Consider the following 17852-nt stretch of genomic DNA (forward strand, 5'->3'; position numbering starts at 1 on the left):
GTATCAATGCCTGATGATGGTCCTTGCGATGTCCTTTTCTGTGAAGTCATTTCTGTTGTTGCAGTCCATATGCATTTAGCCCCAGGGCGCCTGGACAGAGCTCGAATAGATGAGTTCCCTGCATCTGTAATGATTCTGCAATTTTCTTTTTTTTGTTGTGTGTTAAAATGCCACCTGCCACTAATGTTACCAAAAAAGTAGATTGGGGCAGGGGTGGGTGGTTTGTGGGCGCGAATGAGACCCTATCGAATTGTGCGCACTGCATTTATGGGGGAAGTAGCAGGCCCCCCACTTTTGCAATGCTGGATACTCGCCTGCATAGGACTTCCTGATTCCATTTTGTCCACTGCATCTTGTAGGATGTCATTGTTTCCTGGGCACAACCAAAACACTGGGCAGATGCAGCAGCCTACATCGTCTGTCTGTTAGTCATTCTTCTACGTGTCCGGCAGTATAGGCATTGTGACAGGAGTGCCTTTTAGCATTGTTAGAACAACAAGTTACTCTCTTACCTGGTAACGTTCTTTCGATGGGATGGTCAGACGACATATTCCATATCTATGACAGTAATCACCACAGCTGTGCTGCTTCGAAAAAATTTCGGCATCTGCGTCCTGTGTCGATGACGTCGATGCGCCGTCCTCGAGGACCTCCTCCGACGGCCGACATCACCCGATGTGATAAATAGGATGCACAATGCCCGTAGCCTCAGTTGTAGTTTTTTCCGTTTTTTCCCAGAACGTGTGCCACCAGTCTTCTGCCGATCTGACACACAAAGCCTTGCGGAAACGTAAGCTGCAATCGCATAAGAAATTCTGTAGCAGGGAAGGTAGGGAGGGAGCGATATGGAATACGTCGTCAGACCATCGCATCGAAAGAACGTTACCAGGTAAGAGAGTAACTTGTTCTTCGAGGGGATTGGGTCCTCTGACGTATTCTATATTTATGACAGACTCCCAAAGCAGTACCAATGCAAGGAGGTGGGAAAAGAATTTAGAAAACAGAAATTTAGCATGCCCAATCAAATTGCAGAGTAAAGGACCGCCTTGCCAATGGCCAGATCCTGCCCCCGGATGGAATCGAGGAAATAGTGACATACAAAAGTATGTACCGAAGCCCATGTGGCTGCATCACAGATGTTGCGAATAGGAACACCCCTCTGCAGGGCAGTAGAGGCAGCCATACCCCTGGTAGAATAGGCCCGTAAACCGACCGGGGGGGGGGTCCTTACCCGCCAAGCGGTAACACTCAGAGATAGCCAAAATAATCCAGCAAGACAAAGTCAGTTTCGTCCCAGCCAGTCCCAAACGCTTTCCAGCATAACCAATAAAGAGCTGATCGTCCACTCTGACCCGGGACTTGCGTGAAATATAGAAGCTTAACGCTCTCCTAGGATCAAGCCTATGGAGCCTCTCCTCTTCCTTACCAGGATGTGGAGGAGGATAAAATGCCAGAACAACCACCTTCTGGCCTAAATGAAATTCCGACACCACCTTTAGAAGAAAAGAAGGACGAACTCTAAGGACAACCCTGTCCTTATGAAACGCAGTGAAGGGTGGTTGAACCAAAAATTGCCTGTAACTCAGTCACTCTACGAACTGAAGTGACCGCAACTAAAAATACAGTTTTCAGAGTTAACAGTCTCGAAGGGCATGAATGCAAAGGCTCAAACGGAGCACCCATCAGAAACTTGAGAACAAGGTTCAAATCCCAACCGGACACCTGGAAAGGTGACGGAGGGAACACATTAGTGAGCCCTTACAGAAACTGAGAAATTAAAGGAATTTTAAAATAGGAACACTCTTCAGACGAGCGCTTAAATATGGACAGCGCCACCAGGTAACCTTTAATGGTCCCCACTTGCAAGCCCCTGTGGGCCAAGGAAAGCAAAAAAGACAGAGCCATGGGAATTTCACGTGCAAAAGGATCCACATTCTTAACCATGCACCAGTCGCAGAACTTACTCCAACAGCAATGGTACAGGGACTTTGTTGCGGGCCTTCTGGCCGAAAGCAACACCTCCATCACATCTTCAGTGAGGTCCCAATCCTTATACCTCAACCTTTCAGAAACCAAGCATGAAGGTTGAGGGAACTGACCTCTGGATGGAGAACCTGACCCCCCTCCCTTGAGAGCAGATCGTCTCGGTAAAGAAGAAGACGTGGAGGACAGATGGACAAGTCGAGAAGGTCTGGGTAGCACGTCCTCCGGGCCCACGCCAGAGCAATGAGGAACATCCGGGAACCGAACCTCTGTAACTTCCGCAGTACTTGCGGGATGACGGGGACTGGAGGAAACGCGTACAGCAGTGGGAATGACCACTCCACCACGAATGCGTCTCCTAAGGCTCCGTGTGGAGGAAATTCCCACGAGCAGAACCTCTCGCACTTCCGGTTGACAATGGAGGCGAAGAGATCCACTTAAGGGGTCCCCCAAAGGGCAAAGATCTCCAGGAGAATCTCCTGAGCCAACTCCCACTCGTGAGAGATCGCGCTCTGCCTGCGCAGAGCGTCCGCCGTCTCGTTTTCGTCTCCTGCCAGATGAACTGCTGAGATCGAAACCTCCTGCTGGATTGCCCAGAACTAAAGCTGCATCACCTCCCTGCACAGAGGAAGTGACCCTGCCCCCCCCTTTTTGTTGAGGTAGTGCATGGCCACCGTGTTGTCCGTCAGGATCAGAACATTCTTTCCTCACAGACGGCAGAAAAGCCTTCAGGGCTAGCCTGACGGCCCTCAGCTCCAACACATTGATATGGAGTCTGGACCCCAATGGAGACCAACGACCGCTGACTGTCAACTTGTTGGCATGAGCTCCCCATCCCATGAGGGATGCGTCCGTCACGATCGTCACCTCCGGCCAGGGCAGCCAACATGGAGCCCCCCTCATCAGATTGCCTTTGTCGGCCCACCACAGAAAGTACTGGGCGACCGAAGACGCCACCTGAACAGGGTCCGACATCCTGCTGGAGGACTGAGACCACTGGAGTTTGAGTGCCCATTGCAAAGATCTCATCCGCAACCTGGCCTCTGGCACCAGAAGAATGCAGGATGCCATGAGGCCGCGCAATCTCAAGAACTCGAACGCTGGGAGAGTCTGGGCAAGTTGAAACTTGTGCACCATCTGCTGAATGTGATGAGCCCTCACCTGGGGAGGAAAACACTGCCCCAGGGACGTGTCGAGCACTGCTCCGATGTACTGGAGCCTCTGAGTTGGTGTCAAATGGGACTTCAAGTTAAGGGAGAAGGCCAGCTTGTGGAGGGGGTGGCAGGTGACTGACCGATGATCCAGGACTTTCTCGGGAAAGTGCGCCCTGATCAACCAATCATCCAGGTAGGGGTAGACGTGAATCCCCCCTTTCCTGAGGTGCACTGCCCCCATTACCATGAGCTTGGTGAAGACCCTCAGGCGGAGGTCAATCCCAACGGCAGGACCCAAAACTGAAAGTGTGAGTCGCCAACCGCAAACCTCAGGTACTTCTTGTGTTTTGGATGGATCGGCACATGATAATAAGCGTCCTTGAGGTCGAGAGACACCAACCAGTCCTGAAGTTGAAGGACTTGAGAGTAACCATCTTGAACTTGTCCTTCCTGAGGAGTTTGTTCAAACCGCGCCTGAGGGCTTTGTTCAAACCGCGCAAGTCCATGATGGGTCTCAATCCCCCGTCTTTCTTGGAAATCAAAAAATAAGGGGAATACCATCCCTTGTTCCTATCCGCTACAGGCACGAGTTCTATGGCGCCTTTCTCCAGCAGGGATTGAATTTCCTGCGCAAGGAGCGGATCCGGACTCTTCAAAGAGAGATTCCCCGGTGGATTGTCTTGAGGCCTCTGCCGGAAAGGAAGACAGTAGCCGTGGGTTATGATCTCCAGAACCCACATATCTGAAGTAATGGTGCGCCACTCTGCAAGATGCTGCGCAAGCCTTCCCCCAACCGGCGAACCATGGGACATGGCCTCATAACTGAGCTGAAGCGGCTGCTGCGTTGCCTGAGGGCAAAGAGGGAACAGCCCTAGCGGCCTTGGCACCTCGAGTACCTTGTTTTCCACTTCTGGCACTCCTACGGTGGCCCCTTTGATTGGCAGCTCCTCTCGGTTTACTAAAGGATGAGTAATAACGAAAGGAACCTCCCCTCCATTGCTGTCCCCTAGGACGAAAAGGTGGAGATTGTCTAACTGCAGCGCCTAACGACTTCGCTGCAGCTTTGGAGGTCTACAACCTCTCAAGGCTCTCGTCAGCCTTGCTGCCAAAAAGATGTTCCCCGTCAAAGGGCATGTTGAGGAGCCTGGCCTGCACATCAGGAGCAAACCCCGACTTCCGCAACCACGCAGACCTGCGTATTACGGTGCTCGCCGCCAAGGACCGGCTGACGCAATCTGCCATGTCCAAACCCGACTGAACGGCCTCACACATAGCACCCTTGCCATCCTGAACTATGGCAAGGAAACCATCCGGTTCATCCCTTTCGGGAATATGTTCAGCCGCCAAGGAAAAACAGTTCCACAGAGTGTGCGTGAAACATGCGTGAAACGAGACAAGGCACAAATGGAATTGGCCGCCTGAAGCGCCATACTCCCTGCAGAAAACGTCAAGCCGTCAAAACGCTTGTCGTCCCTATCAGGAGGGATGGTAGGGTATGACGCCTGCTTTGCCGGGGCCGTAGCCGCCTGCACCATCAAACTCTCCGGAGTAGGGTGCTTGGACAAGTAGACTTGCTCACTGCCGGGAAACTCTCCGTAGCAGAGCCATATGGAATGGCAGTACCGGGTCAGTTGGTGAACCAATGTCAAGGATATCCGTAAGGTCATCCTGAATACACTCCCCTGGGGGAGCAGACCATCCTAAGTACTCAGAGACCCGTGACATAAGTCGGCGGTACGAAGAATCGGCATGAGTGCCAGGCTCAGGCCTACAAAACTCCACCTCTGGAGAGGTGTCCAGCCCACTAGCATCATGCAGGGACTGCCTCAGGTCCTCAAACTGGCTATGGCCTGAGAGAATCTCGTCAGGCACCGTGTCAGGCACCATGCCATCATCAGAGCCCTCATCCACCTCTGAAATGAATTCCAGATGGCGGTAAGAAGGCACAGAACTGGAACCAAAGCCATGCTTGACCTTGGCCAGAGCCTTCCTAGGTGGATCCCCCGAGCCACGGGGTACCCCCGTCGACACGAAAGGCGTCGAGTGAATTGGCGCAGAGAGAATCGGCATCAATGACAGACACAGCGTCGACACAGGCTTCGAAGGCGGAGCCCCGAGCATGTCTCTCGACATCCTGGGCGCCGACGGCATCACCAACTTCCTCAGAGGCGGAGCCTCGAGAGTCCGTCGACCACCTCGGCGCCACAGGCGTCGATGTCTTCCTCGAAGACTTCACAGGTTCACGCGGTCTCGAGCGCGTCGAGGACCGGGACCTGGACCGGGCATGCCGAGAACGATTCCCCTTGTCCGAGCGGGACCTTTCCCGCGAATCGTGACGACCAACCGAGCCCGAGGGCGTGTGAGCGGCGTCTCTTGGCTGATCATGACCGACCCCACTTGGAGGCGCGGACGGACCAGTGCCCTGCGATTCAAGAATCGCCAACATTTTCTTCCCGAAGGAAGCCCATTCCTCCGGTGTCGCATGCTTGGTGGGGTAAGCGACCCGCCGACAGGCAGAGTCTTCGGATGAGGATGGGGAAGGCGACCGATGACGGCGCTTCCGGGAGTGCCTCTAAGAGGCAGAGGAGTGGCGAGACCGGGACCGAGACCCACTAGACTTCCAACGACGACGCAGAGAATCGCCCCTCGAGTTGTCCGTCGAAAGCCCCGCAGACCTCGACTTCCGGGGCTTGGACACCTTACCTACCGATAACTTCTTCTTGTGCTCCCGCAAGGCTTTCGACGTGAGCGACTGGCAGTCGACACAGTCATCCGTGTCATGGGCCTCCCCGAGGCACCAGAGGCAGGCGTTGTGCGAGTCCATGACCGACATCTTGGACCCACAGTCCCTGCACTTCTTAAAGCCCGGACGCGGTGTGGAAGACGAAGTAGACATCTTCACGAAGAAAACGTACACAAGCAGGTTCGAAGAACCGAGATGAACAACAGAAACTCCAAAGTGTCGAGGCGTATCGAGATTCACGAAGCGAACACGTTCGTGGAAAAAACGGAACTGAGGCTACAGGCGTCCTACTTATCACATCGGGTGAAGTCGGCCATCGGAGGAGGTCCTTGAGGACCGCGCATCGACGCAGAAAAAAAAAGGGTGTGTGATTTAGGTGAGTGCATGAAAGAGTGTGAGGGATTGAGAGTGACTGTGCGAGAGAGAGCAAGATTTGGAGTGTGTGGCTCTCCCACTACTAGCCTCAGAGCGGGCCTTAGGAGGGGTGGGGGTTGAGCCGGGCGACCGCCCGGGGCGCCACGCCCCCAAGGTTGCCTTTTGACCCCACCACGCCAGCTTGGAGGAGTCTTTCAAGGGCTCCCCCGAGCTGGCGTTGTGGCAGAAGGTGCAGCAGGTGGCCTTTTACTGTAAATTGTGCCCGTGACAGGGGGGGTGCATTTAAATGCGCCGCTCTGCCGCGGGCCCTTTTCACAAGAAAAGACACCATTAGCCCCACACCACACCAGCTCCGAGGAGTCTTTCAAGGGCTCCCCCGAGCTGGCGTGGTGGCAGAAAGCGTGGCAGGCGCCTCATTGCCATTGAATGAACCCGCGGCGGGCTCATTCAATGGCAATGGGGTGTTAACGCGCCCTATTTAACCTCCTCGCCAAAGCGAGGAAGTTAAAAATTTTTTTTTAAAATAAATGATTAAAAAAATTGGCCCCTTCTGGCCCTGCCCCCTTCCGCCCCGCCCCCTGTTAACTAGGGGGGCGCGGTGGGCGAGAGGGCGCCAATTCACCCAGGGCGCTGCTGCCCTTAAGGGCGGCCCTGACTAGCCTGGTAGATAATTCTTCCAGGAAGTTTGAAGGAACCCACGCTCCCTTATGCTTTCACCCTGGTTAGGCACCCATGCTTCTTCACGCAACTATCAGCCCTTAAAACACATAATGCACTGATAACAATTTATGCCCCAACCCTCACCTTAATCCTTTCAATGCCAGCTTCGATCCGGAGCTGCTCCACCAGCTTTCTGGCCTGTGCTATGTTATTAGTGGTTGACATTGTTTGCCATCGGTTCCAGGCCCAATCAATTCAGAAAATGCTGCAGAGAATAAGAACATAGGCACCTTTGAGAGACAGAAGAGGGTAGAAGAGTAACATCATTTTAGGCTCGCATTCGGATCATGCACTTCGGAGACTTGAACAGGACGCATAATAATACACCACAAAGGGTTTCTCTAATCATTACTCACTGGTGAGCTTGGCGATTTACCTTACTTTGTTTGAGCACTACAACACATAAAATTAACCCTAAATGTGTTTTGCCACCATGGTACTTGGAAGGCACATGCCTGCCAATGGGTGCATCCATGTCGGGTCAGATTCGTTGATATGATCTATAATGTGTTTTATCTCCTGTATACTGTGCCTCAGTTATGCCAGACTGCCGGCAGACGTTCTCTAAATGTAGAGGCTTGCTCACTGGGCAGCACCCTCGGAGGATGGTGGCAGATGCCCCGAGACAGTGATTGACCAGAGGGAGGAGAGTCCGTACTTGAAACTTCAGTTGTGCTCGTGTATGCAGGAGGGTCTCCGGCATTAAAACTCCCACCGATGTGTGCCGAGTAGATCGTCCTGCCAGTAGGTAGTGCACACAGTACCAGTTACTTCAGCTGTCCTACACACCATTTTACATATCAATATGGTCACTGAACTACAAGGATTAGGAACTGGACAAAGAGCTAGGATCAGTCATCGGGGGCCCTTTGGGGAGCCCCGAAACTCCAGAAGAATCCACAGCATTCTTTGGTGCAAGGTCATATCCGAAAGGTCTGGAGCATGATTCTTAAGGTCACCACAATCCCTAACGTGGCAAAGAGAAAATGTTAACACGCTACAGAAGGCGTTTGTCCTCATGCAGGTAATTGGGCCGATCAAACTCAAAAGTTACTAAGTTCTAGAGACCCCTGTGAAGACGTTATCACACATTACTGCAAAAGGTGCACCAATGGTCTCCTGTGACTCAGGTGCATGAACTAGCCACAAGACTGCTGCCTGCACACACACACTGGCAGTGAAAAGGGAAAGGTCAGGGTGTACAGTTATACGAAGTCTCTCTGGGGCACGGGTCGCATCAACAGGCAGACTACCCAGTGCAGGGGCGCAGTGACAAAGGACTCCCAGCACCCACTTCCACGTGCTTCACAACACTTGCAGCAAACATTGCTGCTTGTGGTTGGCACTGGCCCAAGCACACCTTCCCAGTTGCCTGACACACCTTACAACAGCCCAACAGGTGTTCCGTGTGACGCAACCACAGACACCTGTGAATAGGAACACGTGGGCAGGATTCCGAATACGAAACAGTAGATCTGGAGTGGGACTGGCCAGTTACTAGATTTTTATTTTTTTCATTTTAATATCCGTTTTATAAAACAACCTTTATAAAAAACGAATTCATCACAAGTGCTAAAAGCAAGACATTTCTAAACTAAAAAATAAAATGATACAATAATACAATTGCAGTACATTTTAAGATAAAAAGTCAAAATCACCACACATGCATAGCACCAATACATTTAAAATCACACCACTTGAAAACACACTTTGAAAACCATTGGGAATCCTGCTCGAACACATCGCTTATAATATTCCCCAGTCTCACATCGAATAATAAAAAAAGTACAATTCATTAGCATATTAAAGTGCAAAGTGCAAACCTGCAACAAAAGGGCAACCCCAAAGTAGACCATGTTTTCGCTCCCCCATCTTCTTCACCATCTCAGCTCAATGAGCCTTGCAGCCTTAAGCAGTTTGACTACACTAAGGTCAATCCGGTCTCTTCACCACTGGTTAATCGCATAAAAAACGGACACTTATATACTGTAAATGTTTCACGTTTTAAAAAAAAAAAAAAACTTATTTGCATTTCCAACACAAAACATAACACACAACAACTTAACAACAACACACATCTCATCTCTACTGGCACCTTCAAGTTGGAGTTCGTATTGTTCTTGTCTGCTCGATTCACGGCAAGGTCCCCTCTTCCTCTGTCCATGATGTTCTTATGCTACGCTGTGTATGTCGCCTGGGTGCCAGTGGGCCAGCCATCCCACCCTTGATTCATTTCAACTCGTGCTCTCAGAGTGTCGCTCTGTCGTCTGGTTAGTCCTCATCCAGGCCTCCTGACTCACCCGTGCGGTCTCTTTTACTACTGCCGAACAGGTCCTGTACAAGGGTGTTCCATGCCAACACCTTAGCCCCACTGTCGACTTCTCCCCTTTGCGTATCCTTTGTCCACACTGCTGTTTCGGATTTCGCCCAGTTTTGCACGTCTGCCCACCACCCCTCTATTGAGGGTCCCGTGCTTGTATTCCACACCATTGCTATTCAGCGTTTCGCCAATATTGTTATCAAGTCTTTCATTTTTGCCAGGTGTGTCCTCTGCTTGTCCCCTCGGAACAGGCCCAGCAGGTAAGATCCTGGCGACCATGCTTGCATTTGGAAAACCCCCTTCGACACTCTTTCCTTGATAGTGTCCCAAAAGTATGTCATTCTCGGCCATGTCCAGAATATGTGCAACATATCTGCCAGCTCCTGAGAGCAGCGCTGGCAGCTCTGGGTCTGTCTACTCCCCATTCTCGACATCCTTTTCGGTGTTAGGTATGCCCCATGTATGAGATAGAGTTGCATCTGTCTGAACCTTGCATTCCTGGAGACCTTTTTTGTATATCTGAGGGCTCTGTTCCATTCCTCGACCGTGAAAGGTTTCTGAAGCTCCTCCTCCCATTTAACTTGTGTTTGTAATTCCCTTGTGTTGTTGCCACCTCGCAGTTGTTCGTAAAGCCTGAAGACTGTGTGCCCCCCCCTGCGAGACATACCTTGCATCTAGTGCCCCCCTGCGTCTTCCGCCTCTGGCAAGGTCTCCCATCTCTTCCATATCGTTCGGACCATGTTATTGTAGAATATTAATTGGCCCCTGTGTATGCCCTGCTCTTCTACCAGGGTATGGAATTCCACCCAGTGTCCATCTTGCCACAGATCCCCTATTTGAGCTACTCCCTTATCCTCCCACTGTGCTCTGAACGTTGCCAGGTTTGTGATGCGGGCATCGACTAATCCCGCCAGGGGGATTTGCCTGGAGCAGGGGTCCCTTATGCCTTGGATTTTCCACACTCTTTTCATAGGGCTCTGCCCATCTTGACCATATTGGGGAGCGTTTTGGCTGAGGCATTGTCTATCCACAGGAGCGCTCTCAGGTAATATCACTGCACCGACGGTCGGATAAGTATTGAATCTATGGATGGGTCCTTGCCCAGCCATTACACCACGAATTGAAGTTGAGCTGCCAAATAATATTGTTCGAAATCCAGGAGCCTGATGTACCCCATAGTCCCTATGTAGTGTGTTCAATGCTACCCCTCGTTTCTCCCTCCTCCTCACAGGAACTCCCTTGCCTTAGCGTGTAGTAGTTTAAAGAATGACCCAGGGATGTTGTAAGGAATGTTAGTGAAATATAGGAGGCGGGATAGGACCGTCATCTTCAATAGGGCCGCCCTCCCCATCATCCCCAACGGTAGTATCCTCCAAAACTGCATGGCCTTCCCTATTTTATCCAGGGCTACCTGTGTGTTGGCCTTATGCGTCTCTTTAGTGTCAAGATATATATCCACTCCTAGATATCTGAAAGTGAGTGGGGTCCATGTGAGGGCTAGATCCGGTAACCGGTCTGGGATCGTGACCCTCAGGCCCACCAAGGGGAATACCAAGGATTTTTCCTCATTGATGATAATTCCCGTCAGCCCGCTGAATGCTCCCAGGGCTTCCAGCAGGTCCGGCAAGGGGGTCCGTGGGTTCTGGACATAAAGCAGCATGTCATCTGCGTAGATTGATATTTGGTATACTTCCCTCCCCCCTCTATCACTATTCCAGTGCCCCTGTACTCAGCCCTCAAAAATGCTGCAAATGGTTACAGGGCCAGCATATACAACATCGGGGACAATGGGCATCCCTGCTTCGTATCACGTGCTATGCTCCACTCCACTGAAACGTGCCTGCCGGACTTCCCCCTTCGACCTTGGATCCTTGTATAAGAGCTTGATCCAGCATATAAACCCTTCACATATCCCAAAGTGGGCAAGCACTTCCAAGAGCCAATCCCAGTTCACCGAATCAAATGCCTTTATGGCATCCAGTGATGCCACTGCGCTTTCCCCCTTTTCCCGATTCGTTTTGTCTCCCTCCTCCCCACAGGTACTCCCTTGCCTTAGCATGTAGTAGTTTAAAGAATGACCCAGGGATGTTGTAAGGAATGTTAGTGAAATATAGGAGGCGGGATAGGACCCTCATCTTCAATAGGGCCGCCCTCCCCATCATCCCCAACGGTAGTGTCCTCCAAAACTGCATGGCCTTCCCTATTTTATCCAGAGCCACCTGTGTGTAGTGGAGTCTGCAGAGATTCCACATTGTATTTCTTGCCGGTACATACCCCGTTTGATCTGGGTGCAACAGCGTTGGTATGACCCTTTTGAGCCGGTTGGCCAGTGCCGCTCTAAGGATCTTGGAATTTTGATTTATTAGGGAAATTGGTCGATTGGAACCGCACTCTAGAGGCCGTTTCCCTGGCTTCAATATTGGTACTATTATGGATTCTGACATACTTCTTGGGAGCCGTCCCCTCTTGTATGCCTCCACCAGTGTCTCCAATAATTTTGGGGCTAGGCTATCTCTGTATTTCTTCTAGAATTCACCAGGTAACCCATTGGGCCCCGGAGACTTACCTGTCGGGAGTTGGGCTATAACTGCAGACAGTTCTTCCACTGTGAGGGGCGCGTCTAACATTTGAGTTGGCCCTCTGTTAGCTGGGGAAGGTTGATTTCGGCGATATCTCCCGCCTCCGCTTCCTGTACCCGGGAATATAGTTTGTCGTAGAATCGCGAGAAGACCCTATTAATGCCTATGTGGGTTCTAATCACCTCCCCCTGCTCGTCTTTAATTGCATTTATTGGTTCCTGCCTACCCTCCTGTTTCGTTAGCCAGGCTAGAAGCCTGCTGGGTTCGTCTCCCTCTGCATGTAGCCTCTGTATATACTTCCTGTAATCCAGCTTCCCCTACCTCTCCGAGCTTGCCATACACTGCTGCCTCGGGATAGTGAGGATCCCCCCCAGTTCTTCTCCCATCTCCCCCGCTCGTACTTCCACCCTTTCGATCTCTCTTTCTACTCTTCTAGTTCGGCCAAGATATCTCCGCTGAGGCCACCCGTCTTCCCTATTTCCGCTCCTCTAACTACCACCTTAAGGGCTTCCCAGACCATTCCAGTGTCATCCAAACTCCCTGCATTGTGTTCAAAATAGTTGTCCATCATGCTCTGGATGTGCTCCTGGAATTCCCCATCGAATAGTGCTTCTGCCCTCAATCGCCATGTGGGTATGGGGGCTCTTTTGTATGTATGTGCCCATGCCGCACCCAACGGAGCGTGGTCAGATAATGCACGTGCATGAATGTGTGCCCTGGTAAATTCCCCCAGCGTCTCCTTGCCCGTGAACAGATAGTCTATTCGAGTGAATGTCCCATGTGGGGTGCTATAATATGGGTATCCCCTAATGCCCACGTGTACCTTTCTCCAGATATCTAGTTCCAGCTGCTCCAATATCTTCCCTAGTGCTCTGGCCGGCGGCGCTGGCTTCTTATGCTTGGTGTCCAACCTATCCAGTCGGGGGTCTAGTGTACAGTTAAAGTCACCGGCCCAGATACTATATATGGCCAGCTGGGGCATGAGTGTCCTGAAGAACGCTGTTGCGTCGTGGTTCGGAGCATACGTTTTCACCAGGCACACCTCCTGGTTCTCTAGCATTCCTTGTATAATCAGTACTCTGCCCTCCATGTCCCTTTCTTGTTTTAGGAGTTGGAACAGTGTCCCCGGAGCAATCCACGTCAGCACTCCACTTGCGTAAGAGTACATGGAACTGTACATCTGGCCTCCCCACTCCATGGCTACCTTGGCTTGCTTCTCGGCCGCAGGTGCAGGTGCGTCTGGTAGCATTGTAATGTAGACCTTTGCCCTATTCAGCTAGGCATAGACCCTCAGCCTCTTGATGTTTTACATACTTAGACCAAAGTTCACTCCTACCTTTTTGCAGCAATTGCAAACCCCAATGGTAGCATTTTGGTTACGCTTTTAAAATACCTCACCGGTCAAAAGTAAGTTTAGCCAAACTCTTAAATACTGGGATCTCCAATAGGAGTTGGGGAACCTTTTCCAATAAAGAGCCACTGTCCCCATTCTCCTGTCAACAACAAACGGATTTTCATTTAGTTTATGTGAATTCACACCTTTATTGTCCAAATCCAATCATAGTCTAGTAGTTTCTTTTTGGCCTTTGTCGGATTGCAAATATGTTCCTCTGCCCTGAGGTTGTAGTCAATATCACCTTGCTTTTTCTCAAAATTCACTAGAGTCAAAAACCTGCCAGAAGACATTGCCTCTGTCAAATCTATGTACAATGTTTCTGTCACTGGAACTAGTACATTCCTATATAAAAAGGTCAAGACTTTCCCCTACAAGTGTCATTTTAGGGAGGTAAGTCACAGTATGAAACGCAAAGTATGGGCAGGGAGGATCAGAGCCCTGCGCCAAAGTCTGACTTCCAGAGATTCCCAGTTAATTTATCTAGTAATCTTGGCCATTTCCATGCTGAATAGAAGGGCCGGGACTACCTTCATATCATAAAAACTAATCAAAGGCAGTAATGAAAATCAACAATATTTCCCATGGATCTTTTTCATCTGCGATGCCAGCTGGTCAACATTCTCCACTGAACGGGCCAACATACTTTCCTGAGATGGTACAGAGTTAAGAAACAGACCCAAATACATAACAGATGCTGCCAGGACCAAGACTTGACTTCCCACCTTCAATTTAAAACCCATCTTCTTTCTCGCATTACCCACCAAGCGGATGAGGGTCTTCTCGTTAATAACTAGTTTGTTCTTGATGGAATAAAACTGTATAGATACCAGTTGCCTCTGCAACCCAAACTGTGTTTTGTCCATCAAGAATACACCATCAGCATATGTAACATAAGGTATTAAAACATAAGCAATTTTAGGTAGGGGCAAAGCTGGACTACTATAGATGCTCCCCCAGGTTGGCTAAGCATAAATTCATCAGGCACGGACGGGCCCAGGACAAACCCCTGTCTTAATCCTCTCTTAGCAGGTATGTTCCTGGACAACTCTATGTGCACCTGCTCAAGCGCACCTGGAGACAGCCATTGGCATGCATGAGAATGAAGATGGAGATGGAGAGCAACATTGGAGGGAGCTTCTAGTCTTCTTAACTTCCTCCAGAGCAGAGAGCGATTAAGTCAAATGCCTGGGATTAATCGACAGTGGCCGAAAAAGCGGTGGAAGCTTCCTTGCCCCATGATGTCTCTTGCATACTAGTACTTTCACTTCTCAAATAGAATCTCATCGACACAGCCTAGGTGAACAGACGGGAGAGCAAAAAGGGACCTGCACATGGCATGGGGAGGTTAAGGAGAGGAGAAAGGGGAACCTGAGAGGTGGAGTAGTGAAGACTAGCAATGGGAGGAGTGAGGTGGCGAAAGGGACCCAATCAGTCCAGCAGGGTGCCTCAGGGCCACTTTTGTAGATGATCGGACTTGACTGTTGGGTGCGGGCTCGTGGGCTTAGGGTGTTTGGCCATGGGGAAGGCTCTCTGCAGGCTGGTGTTTTTGGGTGTGGGTGGCCAGCACTTTGGCTCTTTGTGGAGGGTCCATGCAGACTATTCGATCTGAGGTGAGGCCGTTGGGCTCATTTATGTTTTCATCTTATCCACAGAATCCTCTTGACTCGAATCGTACCCCATACGACTTATAGGATGTAAATACAGGAAACATTAGCCTCACAGCAGCCTTTTCTCACTTAAGTGTAGGTGTTGACATCTCTCGTCACAATGGTTTATCACAGGATGAGCACACAACACAACTGAGCGACACCATAAGGAAAACAAGTAAACCAATGTCCAGGTAGATTTTATTTTAAATGGAAACTAGTTCCTTTAATCACATCTAGCAAAAGCACAAGGAAAAACAAAAGAATACAATGGTCAACGGTTCTATGTAATGTTATCTTACACTGTGACCAGGCACAAAAGATTGCCTTGGTCTCAATGTCTTTTTGCAGGCAGTAATTTGGAAACCTCTGTCCCTAAAGAATGCACACGAGAAGTATAGGGGTGGTTCTGTCGCTAGTACGATGGGACAGAAGAGGATTTCCCAGAGAACAGTTGCCCCCTTTATTCTCTATGGGCTCTCAGTTACATGCCCAGACAAGCGCTCATCAGTCGAGAGGAATGTGGTTTAAGAGCTGGCCTGAAGGTACCCCACCGACTCTTCCAATCTAGACGTATAAGCGGCAAAACAAAGTATGCCGAGGTTCGATAATACTGGCACAGAGCCAGCTGATTTATGTCCTACACAGCCATACAAACAGCTTGGCCCTTCATATTTATAAGAAAGCAATAGCACGCTCAGAGAAGAGGGGGGCAATTACCAGTCTAGTAATGGCCCAGGGTGCCAGTTACCCCGAGTGAAGTGAGGGCTATAACATAAGCCCTGGGGAATTAACAGACCGAAAATTCTCTCCCTCCGAGGGTTCTATTGCTGTTAGTACCCCGGCACTTTGTACCGGGGTACTAATTGTAATTTTTGTCAAATTAAGAAGCGTTGTTAACGCCGTTTTCAACTCGAGAAAAAAACCCCAAGAAATGGCCTTTACATGGCAGCCATTAAAAAAAAGTATACAAAGAAAATGCCCCCCAGGGAACAGGGAGAAGGGACTACACGTAGTCCCTGCTCCCCTTCCATGGTGACTGATCATGCATCGGAGATGCGGTGGGAACAGTACTATTCAGGTACAAGCGAGGGACAGAGCAGCGCAGGGAAGGAGGGTTGGGGTACAGAGGGGAGTGGCTATGTGGGAAAAGGGGGTGGAGGAAGGGGCTGGGGCACGTGGGGAGTGCACGAAGGAGGATGTTCCCAGCGAAGGAGGATGGTGGCCTCCTGATCTGAGAAGGCTCGGACTGGGGTCTTTCCCTGTGTGGCAAAGATCCCTTTCCGATCCTCCTCATTGGTTGGGAGGCCCCCACACCGCCCTTGCCAGGTACTAATATTCAAACAGTGACTGCCCAGGACACTAATGTCTTACTTGCCCAATGAAACAACAATTGTAGCTGTACCTTTACACCAAAAGCCGAATGATTTGAGGGGTCTATTCAGTTCCAAAACGAGATGGACATAGGGGAAGGGTATCGCAAAGTGAGCGGTTTTGGACCTGGGGGCCAGTTGGAGCTCTCAGATTGGACCACCATACAGGAGAAGTGGGGTGTTGCAGTGCTTGTACACTGCTCTGACCTGGGGATGCTGGAGCCTCCAGGTGCTACTTATGGGGACTGTAGAAATGTTTGGACTGTCACCAAAAAGGATAGCTATACTAATTCAGGCACCGGAAACAGCATTCTGTATTCTTTATTTACTCTTGTAGGGGTAGCACCCTAGGTCAACAAAGTGATCTTACATTTATCAAAAACACCATTAATTATAAAAACACTGCCGTAAGGATTCTTTAAAATGTGACAATCCAATTTTGCAAATTTAAATAGACTGGGCACTAAATATCATCAATTGCACTAAGTTAAAGAAATGTTAAGAATTCTCTTAAAAAATTGCGGTCTATGGGCAACAATTCATGTGAAAGCATTTAGAAATTTTCAAAAAACTCAGTGCATAGAAAATAATCAATATTGAAATATATCATTTTTTGTAAAATTTTAACTACAGATATATATAGACATTTCATAAAATGTGAGTTGATGTAAATGATTACTAGAATTAAAGTAGAAAATGTGTTAAAAAAATACTTAAAAATGTATACAATAGTAAAGGTTACACACATTTCAAGCGCAAGCAATAAAGAGTGTAGAAAAATGTGAGCTATTATAGGTTTTTACAGGGTCTGAACTTTTAAACCATAGTAGAAAAATCAAGTAAAGCAGGATATTACTCATATTAAAAACAAATTAAAAAGCCTCTAAACATTTTAAAAAAGTTATATTATGTTATCTTTTAATATGCCTTCACACAATGGTTTTTTGTTATTTTAACAAGCTTGAAATTTGTATTTCATGGGACTTTGAGAAACCGTTCACATTAGATTAAAGGTTTAACCCTATAAGATTAATATTCCTACACTTAAATGAGATTGTGCTAGAATTTGTCGTAAATAATTCAACAAGGGATACCATTAAAAAAAATGTAAAACCCTTTTCTAAAATACAATAGGCTTTATTAACACATTATAATCCTTGTTTTTCAATCAGATTAGATTTTTGCAGAAAGTATTTGAAAAATGTTAAAATCTCACTTCCTTACGCTAAAAAAACATGACATTTCAATATCTGAATACAGGTATTGCACACTCCTATGCAAGTATCCAAGATAATTTGTTATATAACAGGTCTATCCCTTCATTTTTTGTCCCAGGGGTGTGTGTTCAAACAGGGATTTACAATACCAATAACACAATAAAGAACGCACATTACCCTCTCCTCCCATTGATTTTATGATTTCAAAAAACAGTTAACTTGTGAACCTTACAACTTTTTTATTACTATATTTTGAAAACTCCACTATTTTACTAGAAACATAAATGTAATTTTAATGTTAATATTCATTGTTTTTTTCTATACAATTCTTCGGATAGATTACTTC

The 17852-nt window shown here is 48.9% G+C and overlaps 1 protein-coding gene across 12 annotated transcripts in view; it reads right to left on the reverse strand.

Moving 5' to 3' along the window:
- The window catches only part of GNG7 (G protein subunit gamma 7), a 796319-nt gene that overhangs the window by 76173 nt on the left and 702294 nt on the right, over window positions 1-17852 (reverse strand). For all 12 annotated transcript variants that reach the window (XR_011302994.1, XR_011302995.1, XR_011302992.1 and 9 more), the window contains one exon: window positions 7060-7180. Coding sequence is in view for 7 of the 12 variants with exons in the window: in XM_069646625.1 (XP_069502726.1) it covers window positions 7060-7140 (81 nt within the window). In the remaining 5 variants the exon portion in view is untranslated. The remainder of the gene's footprint in view (window positions 1-7059; window positions 7181-17852) is intronic.

This window comes from Ambystoma mexicanum, chromosome 1p (genome assembly GCF_040938575.1).
Source record: "Ambystoma mexicanum isolate Mex_15411 chromosome 1p, UKY_AmexF1_1, whole genome shotgun sequence".
Taxonomy (NCBI): Eukaryota; Metazoa; Chordata; class Amphibia; order Caudata; family Ambystomatidae; genus Ambystoma; species Ambystoma mexicanum.